Source organism: Tursiops truncatus, chromosome 6 (assembly GCF_011762595.2).
Source record: "Tursiops truncatus isolate mTurTru1 chromosome 6, mTurTru1.mat.Y, whole genome shotgun sequence".
NCBI lineage: Eukaryota > Metazoa > Chordata > Mammalia > Artiodactyla > Delphinidae > Tursiops > Tursiops truncatus.
In genome coordinates this window covers 82,042,456-82,055,927 of record NC_047039.1, presented here as the reverse complement: position 1 = coordinate 82,055,927, position 13,472 = coordinate 82,042,456, and the positions used below count along the sequence as shown (strand labels likewise).

The window sequence follows — 13,472 nt, the reverse complement described above, 5'->3', positions numbered from 1 at the left end:
TGAGAGGTCCCCATACAGGCCTGGCCGGACGTTTTTAGCTGAGCTTTCTTTAATTAATTCCACCCTACCTTATTAGGTTCAGATGTCCAGTTTTCAACAAAATATCACAAAGCATACAAAGAAAGGAAGATACGGGGGTAGGCAGGCAGGGAATGTGCAGTGTGTGTTCCACGAGGTGGGAGAGGGGTGGTGTGTTGGAGAAATGGAAAAAGCCCACGTGGTGGCAGAAGGCACAAGGGCAGTGTCCAGAGCTCCATGTCCATCCATCCCCTGGGCACTGCTCAGGTATACCTCCTACAGAGAGCTTGCTCTGCGCCAAGTGCCCTGGAAGGACTTTGTATACATTGGCTCATCTAGAGTCACACATAAGAATTCTGAGGCAGACTCTGTACCATCCCCGTTGTTCGGATGAAGAAGTTAAAGCACAAATAGGTTAAGTAACTTGCCATAGAGCACCCAGCCTGCAGTAACTGATCTAGGATAGGACTGCAGGCAATGCCCACCTCTCCCCTCATTTTTCTGAGTCTAGCCCCAGCCCTGGGCCTGGTTCTCTTGCCTGGAGCCCTGTCTGCCTTGCTGTAAACTCTTGGATTCAGGACTCTTCTCCTTTCCTTTCTATGAATGGCTGGGGCGGGGGGATGGGAGATGAGCGCTGGAAGAAGGGCTGGACTGCCTAAAGCTGTTCAGGCCTCAGGCCTCTGGCCCAGGCCCAACCAGGTGGCCTGACCAGCCCCACCCCTCCCTCCCACAGTGTGCCTACCTCCAAGCCAAGAACTGCCAGGTGGAAAGCAAGTACCTGGCGGGGCTGCGGAGGCTGCAGGAGGCCGTGGGGGTCGAGGCAGGCGAGTGCTCGGAGCTACTGAGGCAGCTCATCCAGGAGGCGCTGCAGTGGGAAGCCAGCGAGGCCTCAGCTGACAGCGTTGTGCTGAGCCCCATCAGGTGAGCCCAGAGCAGGGCTGGGTCTTCATGACCTGGGGGCCACCAGCCACCCTGCTACCAGTTGCTGCTGACCGTGTGTGAGCCCTGCACATGCTTACCTCCTTGTACCTCCGGATTAGTGATCATGTGCTTGAAATGAGCCCCATTTTACAGCTGAGAGGCACCGCAGGCTCAGAGGAGGCAGCCCTTTGCCCAAGGCCACACAACATATTAGTGCATCTGACGTGGGCCTGCCTCCAGAGTTCTGTTTCTTCCACTTCCCCAGGCTGCCTCCCAGGGGTGTTTGTCAGAGATGGGAGGAGGGGAGACAAGCCAGCTGCCTCCTTTGAGCCAAGCCTTTGCTGAGCACAGTGGACCTGGGCAGATAAATATACAGAAGGGGCTGTGGCTGGGGTCAAAGGTCCCTAGAGGCTGGATGGTCGGTCCAGTGGCCAGAGCCCAGGCTTTGGAGCCAGACTTGGCTTTCTCACTGTGTAACCTTGGACAAGTCACTTTACCTTTCTGAGCCTCATATGCAGCCTCCATAAGATGCGGGCTAAGATCCCTGCTTTGCAGGATCATGAGGATTAAATGAGGTAGCACAGGCAGAGCACATAATAGGGGCCAATAAATGCTGACTCTATGAAAGGCCATCTGAATGGGTCCCCAGCTCTCCTGTTTCTGCTTGTTGGTGGTGCTTCCTGTTGCCCATCTGTCCTTGGGCTTACTGGCTGTGGAAGTGGGGTTCTGTAATGGCAGTAGAGGACTTCTTGGGCCTAAGGCTTCATGGAGTAATAAGAGGGTCCTTTATATTTACACAGAATGAATGAGCAAATATCTTTTCAGCACTTGCCATGTACCAGGCACTGTCTAGCCCCCTAGCAATTTACATCAGAGGATCTCATTGGGTCTTCATGAGGCAGAGCAAGGAGTTCCTATACCCGTTGTACAGAGCAAACTGAGGTTCAGAGCACTGAAGTGACCTGCCCAGAGTTACATGGCCAACCTGCAGTGAAGCGCAGGCAGGCTTCCTGCCCAGGGTCCACCCTCTCCCCGCTGCCCCTTATCTGGGGAAGGGCCTTGCAAGATGTCGCTGACACAGGCTTTTGCTGGCAGCGAGTATGACGAGTACGGCTTCCTGACAGTACCCAACTATGAGGTGGAAGATCTGAGGCTGCTGGCCAAGATCCAGGTGCTGGAAGTGCACTCCCACCACCTGCTGGCCCACGAGGCCGTGGAGCAGCCGCTGCGGGAGCGCTGGGCTGCCCTGGGTGAGCTGGCCCCCTCGGCGGAGATCAAGCAGCTGCTGCGGGCGGGCGTGCCCCGCGAGCACCGCCCACGCGTCTGGAAATGGCTGGTCCGCCTCCGTGTCCAGCACCTGCAGGGCCCCGGCCGCTACCAGGAGCTACTGAGCCGGAGCCAGGCCTGCAAGCACCCCGCCGCACGCCAGATCGAGCTGGACCTGAACCGGACCTTCCCCAGCAACAAGCATTTCACCTGTCCCGCCTCCAGCTTCCCTGACAGGCTCCGCCGGGTACTGCTGGCTTTCTCCTGGCAGAACCCCGCCATCGGCTACTGCCAGGGCCTAAACAGGTAAGCCACACAGCCCCCGTGAGGGCACAGCCTCTGCCTTCCAGGGCACCTCTCTGTCTCTCTGGAGCCTCCCAAGAAGCCAGAGAGGTCAACCCAGGGGGCTTGGTCCCCACCATATGGGTGAGGACAAGCAGGTGAAAGGACGTGTTCAAGACAGATTTGGGCCAGAGCCCCAGGCTCCTCGTCCCGTGCCGTCTCCTGTGATGTGTCCTCAGGGTGGTGCCACTTCCATAGAGAGCACGTGAGCGGGCCCGCTGGGGTTGTATAGCCCACAGCCAGCTCACGTATTGCATGACTGCCTGGGTCAGGGATCATTGCTTTAAACAAAATCCACTCAGAGGAGCCCAAGGAAAAGAGAATTTGTAAATGTTACACAGGAAGCTCCCAAAAGCCAGGAAAAGGAAATAGAGCGAGGGACCAGATAGATGGTCTTCGGAAGCCGAGGCAACCGCTCTGTCTAGCAGGGCCATAGCACAGCACAACGCCAGGGGCACTATTCATGCCATATTCCAGGGGGACTCTGTCCCCTGAGATTGTGCAGCCCTCTGTGGGCTGCGTGGTCTCTGGCCTCTCTCATAATACATGGCTGCTTCCTTCTCTCTCAGCAGACCAGCCTCACTGTCTGTCATTCCTTGGACATTTAGGGCCCATCAGGGCTGTAGAACAGCGTCCTCAGCCCCTAAGTCAAGCCTTTCAGCAATCCACTTGTTGATACCCTCATGTCTCAGGCCTAAATTCCCAAAGGAAGGAATCTGTCCCAGCCTGGATTAATTTCTACTTCTGGTTCAACAGCAGGAGACAAGGGATAGGAGCTGGGGGTGGGGTGGGGTGACTTGGTAGGGCTGCCCCCGCCAGTACTTTGGAGAATTCTTGTGGCTGCCCCCAGTTATCTCGATAGAGGTGGCATAATCTCAAATATTTCCCAAAGCAAGTTTCGGTTCAACTTTATTTTATTTATTTATTTTTTAATACTTTATTTTATTTTTTTATTTTTTTAACATCTTTATTGGAGTATAATTGCTTTACAATGGTGTGTTAGTTTCTGCTGTACAACAAAGTGAATCAGCTATACGTATACATAGATCCCCATATCCCCTCCCTCTTGCATCTCCCTCCCATGCTCCCTATCCCACGCCTCAGCTTAATTTAAACACATATATACTCAAGCAAATTTTACATAAGTCATTCTGCTCTTTTTTTCAGGTAGTGTGTGACATTTACTTAACACAGAATAAATATTCAGTGTCCCTACTCAAATTTGAATGATTCCCAAGGATAGATATTTTTGATACTTTTTTTCCAGCTTAAGTTGGGTGAAATTGAGCATATACATGTACCATTACTGGGAATTCAGAGTTAAGCCCGAACAGTAATGCCTCTCAGTCTAAGCCTCCTTGGAAAACATGTTCAGATTTCATGCTGCTCTAAACGTCCGCTACAGGAGATGTCCATAGAAATTCATTCATTTAACAGCTGAGCAGAAGCCTGCACGCTTCTCATCTGTTTGAACATGTTAAAATCCAGAAGGCACAAAACTTTTGAATCCTCTTTTTAAGATTAGATTTGAAGGGAGCTAGGAGCTCTGAGACTGTATGAATAATTTGTACATTTCGTGCAAAGGTCAGGTAGGACTAAGACGTGATGAGGGCCTCCTGCATGCCAGGTACTTACATACCTGATGTCATCTAATCCTCGGGAAAACCCTGCGAGGTGAGCATTCGTGCCCGCCATTGCCAGGTGAGATAAGAGAGGGTCTCAGAAGCTAAGGAACCTGCCTGGGCCTCACCATGCATGGGCTGCTAACCCTGGTCTCCGGACCCCAGACCTGGTTCTTCCTACCATCTGCGCTCACTCAGAATAGGAGCTGTAGCAGAGAGTGTGCTGAGGGCACTCAGAAACCTTTTTTCCTGATCAAATATAACCTTTTTTGAGAGCAGGAATGGAGCTAGCCACATATGGGCTTTGGAGTCTAATCTATACTGAAGGAGCAGGGGGAAGATCCCAAAGCAGGAGGGGATCTTAAGTTAAGCCATGTAGAAAGGAAAGAAGCCGCTCCCTATGTGGAAAGAGGCAGCACCAAAAGTTGCTGAGGGGTATATAGGAACAGCTGAGACCAAAACCAGAGGTATTTCTTTACTTCTTTCTTTGAATGCTATAGTTATTGGCATTTAGGCAGATATTCATACTATTGCTTTAAATAGAAGATTATTTGTAATAGAGCCTGTTTAAATGTGGAGAGTGCATTGTATTCTTTCAAAGGCCCTTGTGCAGCCGCTTTCACTTGTCTGGGTGCTGCCATCTAGTGGCGGCTATTAGAACTGCATGTGTGGTTTCTCGAGGACAGAACCTGCTTTTATGCAAAAAACCCAGCCTGTTTAGAGGGAGACAGATATCATAGTAATGATTTAATGCTAATTCAGAGCAAAATTTTAAAATCCATTTCGCTCTAAAATATAAGTGGATTTAAAGTAGTTTTTCCTTTCCTACGTCACCCTCCTTTGCAGACCTACTTGGGCCTGAATGTCTTCAGCTGGAGTCTGGCTGTAGCCCTGAGCAGTTGCTAGGACCCTAGTGAGTGCCAGCAGCCTCTCATCACTGACCTTTTTTTTTTCCCACGGGTTTTAAGTGTACAACTCAATGATCTGGAGTAAATTCACAGAGTTGCACAGCCATCACCACAATCCAATTTTAGAACATTTCCATCACCCCTAAAAGACACCTTGTGCCAATTTGCAGTCACTCTCAATTCCCACCCCCAGCCCTGAACAACCACATATCTACTTTCTGTCTCTATGAGCGTGCTTGTTGTGGACATTTCATATACCAGTCATAAAATATGTGGTCATCTGCATCAAGTTTCTTCCACTTAGCATGTTCTTGAGGTTCGTACAGGTTGTAGCATGTGTTTTGTTCTTTTTCTAACCAAGCAGCATTCCATTGCATGGATGTGCCATACTTGGATTATCCAGTAACCAGTTGATGGACATTTGGATTGTTTCTACCTTTTGGCTATTATGAATAATGCCATGAACATTCCTGGGCAAGTCTTTGTGTGGATGTATATTCTCCTTTCTCTTGGGTGCATCCTTTTTTTTGTTTGTTTTTTTGTGGTACGCGGGCCTCACTGTTGTGGCCTCTTCCGTTGCTGAGCACAGGCTCCGGACGTGCAGGCTCAGCGGCCATGGCTCACGGGCCCAGCCACTCCGCGGCATGTGACATCTTCCCGGACCAGGGCACGAACCCGTGTCCCCTGCATCAGCAGGCGGACTCTCAATCACTGCGCCGCCAGGGAAGCCCGGGTGCATCCTTTTTAACAGAGATTCAATTTCCACTGTCTAAATGCACCATAAAGTATGTAAATCATCTTCTTCTTCTTTTTTTTTTTTTTTTTGGTTATAAGAATGCTGCCACAGATATTCTTGTGTTTGTGCTATTATTTCTGTAGCATTAAAACACACCCAAAAAGTGAAAAAGTCATGAGGAATACACATCTAAAATTTTCAGTAGCCCTAACAAATTTCCAAACACCAACAGGTAAGGCCCATAGAGAGGAAGGGGGACCTGCGAAGGAGTCAGGAAAGGGGTGGCCGGTACATGTCAAGGGCGGAAAGCAGAGGCTGGCTGAGGGTGAGGCAGCTTCCCAGATCTGTCCTTCAGGAGTTAAGCCCAAAGACTGAGGCACAGGCCAAGGAACCTCCTTGTGACTGTAAATGAGAACCTATGGCCTGGGCATCCTCAGGGAGACCAGTCTTTGAGAGGTTAAGGGCAATATGATTTGGAAACAAGGCTCATGGAAGTAAAAACAAGGTCCTTTGGCCTCCTCCACCAGAGGGGTCCTGAGTATCCCACCAAGCATATTGAGAGCATTCCTGGATTCAGAGCTCGTGTCATACCCTTGCCCCCAGTGGCATTATTGGGACTCTCAGAAACAGTGGTATCCATTCCCAAAGGCCCTGGGCCTTGCTTAGGGCCTTCCATGGGTGGAATCTTAGCAGGATTAAACCTCCTTTTCTGACACAAAAGCTTTATCCTACTGGTTCAGGATTGTGTGCAAAAATTAAAAATAGTATAAATCACTGAACGTTATCAACGGGCTCACACATCAAATCACTGACCTTTTAATGTGAGCAGAAATCGAAGCTAATTCTGACACCCACTCCTGGACTGAGAACAGTGGAATGAGGTAAGATAGAGAGAACAGGCTGGACTTTGGCAGTCCTCTGCCACCAACTGATTGTGTGACCTTGAACAAGTCACTGTTGCTCTGTGGGCCTCGATTTTCCTGTCTCTGCAATGGCCAGGGATGACCAGCAGAAAGTAGCTGCCTGGAGCCTTATCTTGTGAGTTTCTGAGGCAGCCTCCAGACTCAGTGGGAAAGAGTACCATGATCAATTAGTTATGTCTGCCCTGGGCATAGACAAAGAGAGTGTTGGCTGGTGTATCCCATTTGCTCTCTCTGAGCTAAATAATCTCTGTAGGCCTTCCCACTTTCCCATCTCTGAGAGGCCAAAGCCTACTATTTCCAGGAGACCTGTAACTGTTCTCTCCATCCACTCAGCTAAACTAAGGACGGTCTGTAACAATACTTTAGCCAGAGTGGAGAGAAATACCTTCCCAATCCACTAGGGAGAGAAAAAGGATTTCTTTTTTTCTTTTCAGAAACCCTGTTTATTAAAAAAAAGTGTAAACCTCAGAAGATGTCGGAGGTCACGAATCCAACCGAGTAAGAGCCCAGAGAAGCATCAATATCTGACAATGAAATGTGCTCTTTAAGTCCATTGAGAGTGTGAGGCTGCCCCGTGCTGAAAGCGGCAGCTCCCCGAGGGTGTTCAGCGGGTGCACTGTGCACAGCCCCACTAGGCAGCCCTGTATTAGTCATGTGGGGCTTTGTTAACGTGAGATTTCTAAGAGGCTTTGTTAAGATATGTATATCATAAGCCTCTAAAAGGGGGCTAGAGTATGCAGTGTTCCCCAACATCTTTGAGTATGGGACCGTGTGCTCACCTAGCATCTTGAGAGACCAGTACATTTTGGGAAATGTATTCTTGGATTCACCCTGGACAAGACCTGCCAGGGGAGGTGGAGGAAGGAGAGAAAACAGTGCTTCTTCCAGGCAGACATCCCTGCTCAGCACTGTGGGTTGTCTTCTTTCTTATCCATGATCTCATTAGAGCCTCATGATAACTCTAGGGGAGAGGGGAAGCAAAGGAGAAAAAGAATTCCGAGTATTGAGCACCTGGTACATGCCAGACAGTGAGCAAGATGCTGTATGTCTGTCTTCTCAATGCCTCACAGTCCTGGGAGGTGGATACTGTTAACCCCACTTGACAGGTAATAAAAGTGAGGCACAGAGAGGTTAGCACACTTGCCAAGGTCTCAAAGCCCATGAATATTAAGATGAGGATACCTAACCTTTATAAAGCACTACGTGTTAGGCACTGTGCTGGACAGTTAACATGTATTTACTCTGTTCATCCTTACAACAGTCCTGTGATTATTATGAGGCTGAAGCTCAGAGAAGTTAAGTAACTTGCCCACGGTCACCCAGCAAGGAAGCAACAAGACTCCAGAGGCCCTTCTCTAAGATGATCCCAATTGCTCTGGAAATCCCCTAGGTAGTCCTCTTCAAAAGCATGTTCATCTCGCCCCAGTTTCCAGGAACACCAGCCTGGTTAGAGAGTGGGGTTGGGCAGGACATCCCCCAGGGAGTCACCCCTGCCGTGGGCTGCCTGGTTGTGACTTCTGTGGGTCACTCCAGGCCTCCTTCCCTCCCACTCCAGACTGGCGGCCATCGCTCTGCTGGTCCTGGATGAGGAGGAGAGTGCCTTCTGGTGTCTGGTGGCCATTGTGGAGACCATCATGCCAGCTGATTACTACAGCAAGACGCTCTTGGCATCCCAGGTGAGCAGGGCAGGGAGGGGACTTGGGGGCCATGCAGGTTGGTGCCCCTGAATTGTTCCTACAAGTCAGTGAATCTTGGAAAGGTCAGGAATCTCTCAGGCCTCCATTTCTCCCTCTGTACAGTGGGCCAATAACCCTGGGACTGGGACTGCTGCGACGTTCCAGTCAGCTGATGGCCTTGAGAATTGCTGGGGCCCTGCCCACACGATAGACTGTTGTTATTCCAGTGGGGACATTACATCACTAGAAACAGTGGATATCCTATGGAGGGGAGGAGGAGAAAATCTAGTGTCACTAGATTTTGACTGGTGTTTGCCAGTCAAGAATTTCAAAACAGAGGTCAGGTAGGGTGGAAGTTGGGACGGGGAGGATGGGAGGTGACAGTGACGCTTCACACACACGTATCATCACCTACTGAGAAATACAGCTACCTCCATCATCTCATGACCCCCTCCACTGCCCTCTGAGCACAGACCAGCCCTGGAGTCAGGTGGAGCTGTGTTCAGAGCCAGCCCTTCAGAAACCAGCCATCTGGCCTTGGCAAGTGGCATCACTTCTCTGAACCTCAGGCTTGCCTGCTTTTGAATGGAAGTAACACTACTTCCTGGGCTTGTTGAGAGGTGTAAATGCGAAACCATTTCAGACCTCCCACCTCCACCCTCCAGCCTCTCCCTCCTTACCCCTTGTCCCATTCTTGCTGTATCAGTGCATCTGCTTTATGGAGAGATGCTACCCAGGGAGAACTGTCTCACTCCCCCCAAAACCTACCAAGCCATTACCTGCCCACCCATCCTGTCCTCCTTTCCTACTGTGAGCACCCAACACTGTTTCCTCCTTCTGGGATGCCCACCTGGGTGGAGGGCTAAGGAGAGAGATCAGAGATGAAGATCAAGACTTAGGAGTCATCAGGAAATAGGTGGTGAATCAGGTAAGGATTGTGTTCTGCTGTGTGGCAGGGAGGCCCAACCTAATAGTGGCTTAAACGGGCGGTTATTTTTCTCAGATAATGAGAAAGCTGAAGGCTCCTTCCAGCTAAGTGCTCTGCCATGTGACTTTCATCCTCCTGCTGGTCACCTCGTGGTCGTGAGATGGCTGCACCCTCTCTGGCACTGTGGCCATGGTCTAGGCTGAAAGAAGCAGAGGGTGAAAGACAGGCACTGGCTCCCTTTCAGACAGCTTTCCGGACCCAGCAACTTCTGCTTACATCTTACTGGCCAGAATTGTGTCACATGGCACCTCTAGTTGCAAGGCAGGCTGGGAGATACACAAATATTTCACTTTACAAATATTTTATTTTCACTTTTTAACATCTCTGGAATTGAGGTGTGTTGTATAACCAATATACTATGGTGTTTTTGTTTTGAGTACAGAAAATTTCAAATGTACAAAAGAACAGAGAAAGTGTAATGAACCTCCATGCATCCATTACCTAGTTTCAATAATTATCAACACAGGGTGGCCCGTACTGTTTTCACCTATACTCACACCCACTCCTCCTACTCTGATGACCTTGAAGTAAACCTCAGACATGATATCAGTTCATCTGTACATCCTTCAGTAGGTTCAGTGGCATCTTAGATTCAGTGAGTTACCCTAGGTTTTGAGCTGGACTCTTGGCCTGCACAGCAGACCTGGAGTTCAGGGCAGGGAAGGAAGGGAGAGGGTGTTTGCCACAGCAAGAGCTAAGTCTGGAAGAAAACTTAAATGGAGGGAGAGGGCTGAGAAACCCGCAGTTCCAAGAAAGAGAGCAAGAGGACCCTAAAACGGGCTTGTCACAGAAGTGGGTGCAGCCACAGAACAACCGTGTCCTGGGGCAGGGAAGGAGCCAGTGCGGGCAGTGACCAACTGGGTCCAGTGAAACAAGGACAGAGGTATGATGTGACCACACTAAGAGGTCATTAGCAGCTATCACCCAGCAGCATCGCCCCCTGATGTCAGGTGTGGCTCCCCCAACACCGGCCCCCAGGACCTTGCCCTGAGCATCTTGTGCATCAGTCCCAAAACAGGTGTAGGGAAGCGGCCATGGTGTCAGCCAATACAAGCCTGGGGGACAAAGGAGCCAAAACTCCACTGGCCAAGAACTTACAGTCCACAGAGACCTCTGCATCAAAGCTCCAACCTGGAAGGCTGCTCACCAGTGGAGCGACCTGTCTCCCGGCCAGGCTGGGCTCTAGCTTCTCCGGGCGCTCTGTGCCCCCAGGTGGGGCAGGACCCACTGGGAGCAGCCTGGGGCCATGTGTGGACCAGCCGGGTGTGCAGGGGTGGACCGGACGGAGGCAGCCCCCTCCACAGGGCAGCAGCTGACAGGCCCTCTCTTGGCTTGCAGGTGGACCAGCGAGTGCTGCAGGACCTCCTCTTGGAGAAGCTGCCCAAACTGATGGCCCACCTGGGGCAGCACCGTGTGGACCTGTCTTTCGTCACCTTCAACTGGCTCCTCGTAGTCTTCGCAGACAGTCTCATCAGCAACATCCTCCTCCAGGTCTGGGACGCCTTCCTCTACGAGGGCACCAAGGTAGGGCACTGCGGGGGGGTGGTATGAGCAGGAGTGTCCTGGGCAAGTCCCTGCATCCTCTGGGTCTCGATTCTGCCCCTGGACAGTGGGAGGACAGAGCCCACCTGTCAGGGCCATGGAGGACCTCTCCTGGGAGCGTGGCTTTGTAAACTCAAGTACTTTGCACTCCTGAGGGGAAGTGGTGCTTCTGCCTCTGAAGATGCGTCCTAAAGTTGGGGGGATTCCCTTTCCCTGGAGCGGAGGCACAAGCATGACCAGGAGGCGCATCGCTGTTCTGTCCATTGCCCCTCAATCACCTGCCGTCTCTTCCTCCTGTTTGGACTGAGCCCCAGATTGGGAGGCTGGCACTTGGATCTGGTCCCAGCTCTGCCCCTTACCTCGCAAGGAGACCCTGGGCAGGCCCTCCCCTGACCTCCGCCCAGTTTCCCCATGGTGGCTGACCTCACAGTTCACCAAGTGCCCTCGGATCTGTGTCTCTATTCGATTCCTACTGGAGCCCCATGTAAAGACAGTGTTACCCGCCATTGGGTCCAACAGGGGCAATGCCTGGCCCAGGGTCCCAGGACACTCCCCATCCCCAGATTCCAAGCTGTGCTCCCCTGTGGGATTTCCAGTCCACCCCCCCTTGGTGTTGCCCCGCACGTTTCCTCCAGGCCTTCAACCTCTGCAGCCTGTCCAGGGCCTTCCACAGCGCCTGGGGGTGTGGGTTCTGCTCCTGCTGGGGACTCCCTGCCCTGGCTCCCTGTGCCCCGCCCTGAGCCCCCACTTTACCCCCCAGGTGGTGTTCCGCTATGCCTTGGCCATCTTCAAGTACAACGAGGAGGAGATCCTGAGGCTGCAGGATGGCCTGGAGATCTACCAGTACCTGCGCTTCTTCACCAAGACCATTTGCAACAGTCGGTGAGAACGCACTCCTGGGCCACCCTGCCCCTCCACCGTACCCACCCCGCATGCATCCCTCCGGGACACAGAGCAGAGAGGGGGCTGGTGTTTCCAAAGGTAGGTTCATTAGCGATTCTGATCCTCCGTTGCAGCTTAGAAATCTTCAGGGACGTTCCACTGCCTTGGCGTCTGTCTGCCCCCTTAACACAGCATGCAGGGCCTCCGTGCTGTTTCATTTCTTGCCCACCTTCTCCTGCCCCCAACACCCATGCCCTATGATCCTGCCAAACAGAATTATTTGAGTTCCTAGGACAACCTCCATCTCTGGGCTTCTGGCATTGCAGGTTCTTCTACTTAGAATGCCTCCTTGCCACTTCCACCACCACCATCTTTGCCTGGCCTACCTGTACTCATTCTTCAAAACTCAGCTCACTGTCCCCTCCTCCACGAAGCCTTCCCTGACCAACTTTTCCTTTCTGGGTTAGAGCTCCCACAGTGCTAAGCTTCCTCTTGCCTCAGTACCTGTCACTTTGGGTGGAAATTGTCTTCCTATTTACTGTTTCCTCCCTGGAAGGGGCCTCAGCTGCATGAGCAGAATGAATGCAGGGGTGCCTGGGACACCCGGTGACTGTGACTGTGCTCTCCCCCCAGGAAGCTGATGAACATCGCCTTCAACGACATGAACCCCTTTCCTATGAAACAGCTACACCAGCTGCGGATGGCCCACCGGGAGCGGCTGGAGGCTGAGCTGCACGAGCTGGAGCAGCTCAAGGCCAAGTACTTGGAGACCCGGGCAGCCCAGGGCCCTGCAGTGCCCGAGGGTTGCACCAGCGAGGATGAGGGAGAGGCGGAGCCCTGACTTGGCTACCTGCCCTCCCCAAAGCCTTTCTCGCCCTTGGCTGGCAGACCCACAGGGGGACAGCCATGGAGCAGTGGTCTAGGCCCCGCTGAGCCCCATCACCATGTGACCCTGGGCGAGTCCCTTCCCCTCTCTGGGACTCAGTCTCCCCATTGGAACATTGGCTCCTGAAACCATTGGTTGGGTTACCTCCTCATGAGCACACACCCAGGATACACCCCTCCTCACTTCCTCTGCAGAGCATTTTAGCACCCAGACAAGCAAGAGTGCTGTCTTTATAGGGTAACCGTGAACACTCTCTAAGTTTTATCTGTGTATGACAGTGTAAATATTGGAAATAGTTCACAAGCTTTGGAACCTAAACGATTCTCAGTAACCAGTCGTTCCTGGGCGGGCCCAGGGCTCCAGAGTGTCCCACCACTAGGGCCTTCCCAGCCCGGGACGTCCCTGGCTGCTGTTTCTCTTGGCATCTCTGCAGGGCCGGTCCTGGTTCCTGGAGAAGCTGTGCAGTTAGGGCTTCCGTCTTTCTGGGCAACAGCGCCTCTCCAGTCCTGGTTGGGCCTTTGTTCCAGTTCTGAACTCCCACCTTCCAAGGCCTGTATCCTGAGCCTTGCACTTGCCCTCGCCTTTCTCCTCACAGCCCATCAGGGGGACAGCGGGTGGGGAGGGTGTTCCCAGGGAAACCCCTGTCCACTACCAAGAGGAACTTGGTGTAGGGGCTGAAAGCCCGGGGTTAGCTACCCAACTTCTGATCTCCCACCACCAAATTCAGAGTCTGGGGCAAGAAAACTCGCCTCTTTGAAAACT

At 52.0% G+C, this 13,472-nt stretch overlaps 1 protein-coding gene across 4 annotated transcripts in view; it reads left to right on the top strand.

The window, feature by feature from the left end:
* TBC1D2 (TBC1 domain family member 2) overlaps positions 1 to 13,028 on the top strand; it is a 42,240-nt gene extending 29,212 nt beyond the window's left edge. For 2 of the 4 annotated variants that reach the window (XM_019948996.3, XM_019948998.3), the window contains 6 exons: positions 752 to 939; positions 2,035 to 2,511; positions 8,292 to 8,412; positions 10,739 to 10,924; positions 11,703 to 11,824; positions 12,458 to 13,028. In XM_019948996.3, coding sequence (XP_019804555.3) covers positions 752 to 939; positions 2,035 to 2,511; positions 8,292 to 8,412; positions 10,739 to 10,924; positions 11,703 to 11,824; positions 12,458 to 12,665 — 1,302 coding nt within the window. In that variant the 3' untranslated portion in view covers positions 12,666 to 13,028. Of the gene's footprint in view, positions 1 to 751; positions 940 to 2,034; positions 2,512 to 8,291; positions 8,413 to 10,738; positions 10,925 to 11,702; positions 11,924 to 12,457 lie in introns of all 4 variants that reach the window. The other 2 variants (XR_002179169.3, XM_019948997.3) reach the window with 2 other exon arrangements.
* Positions 13,029 to 13,472: the final 444 nt, after the last annotated feature.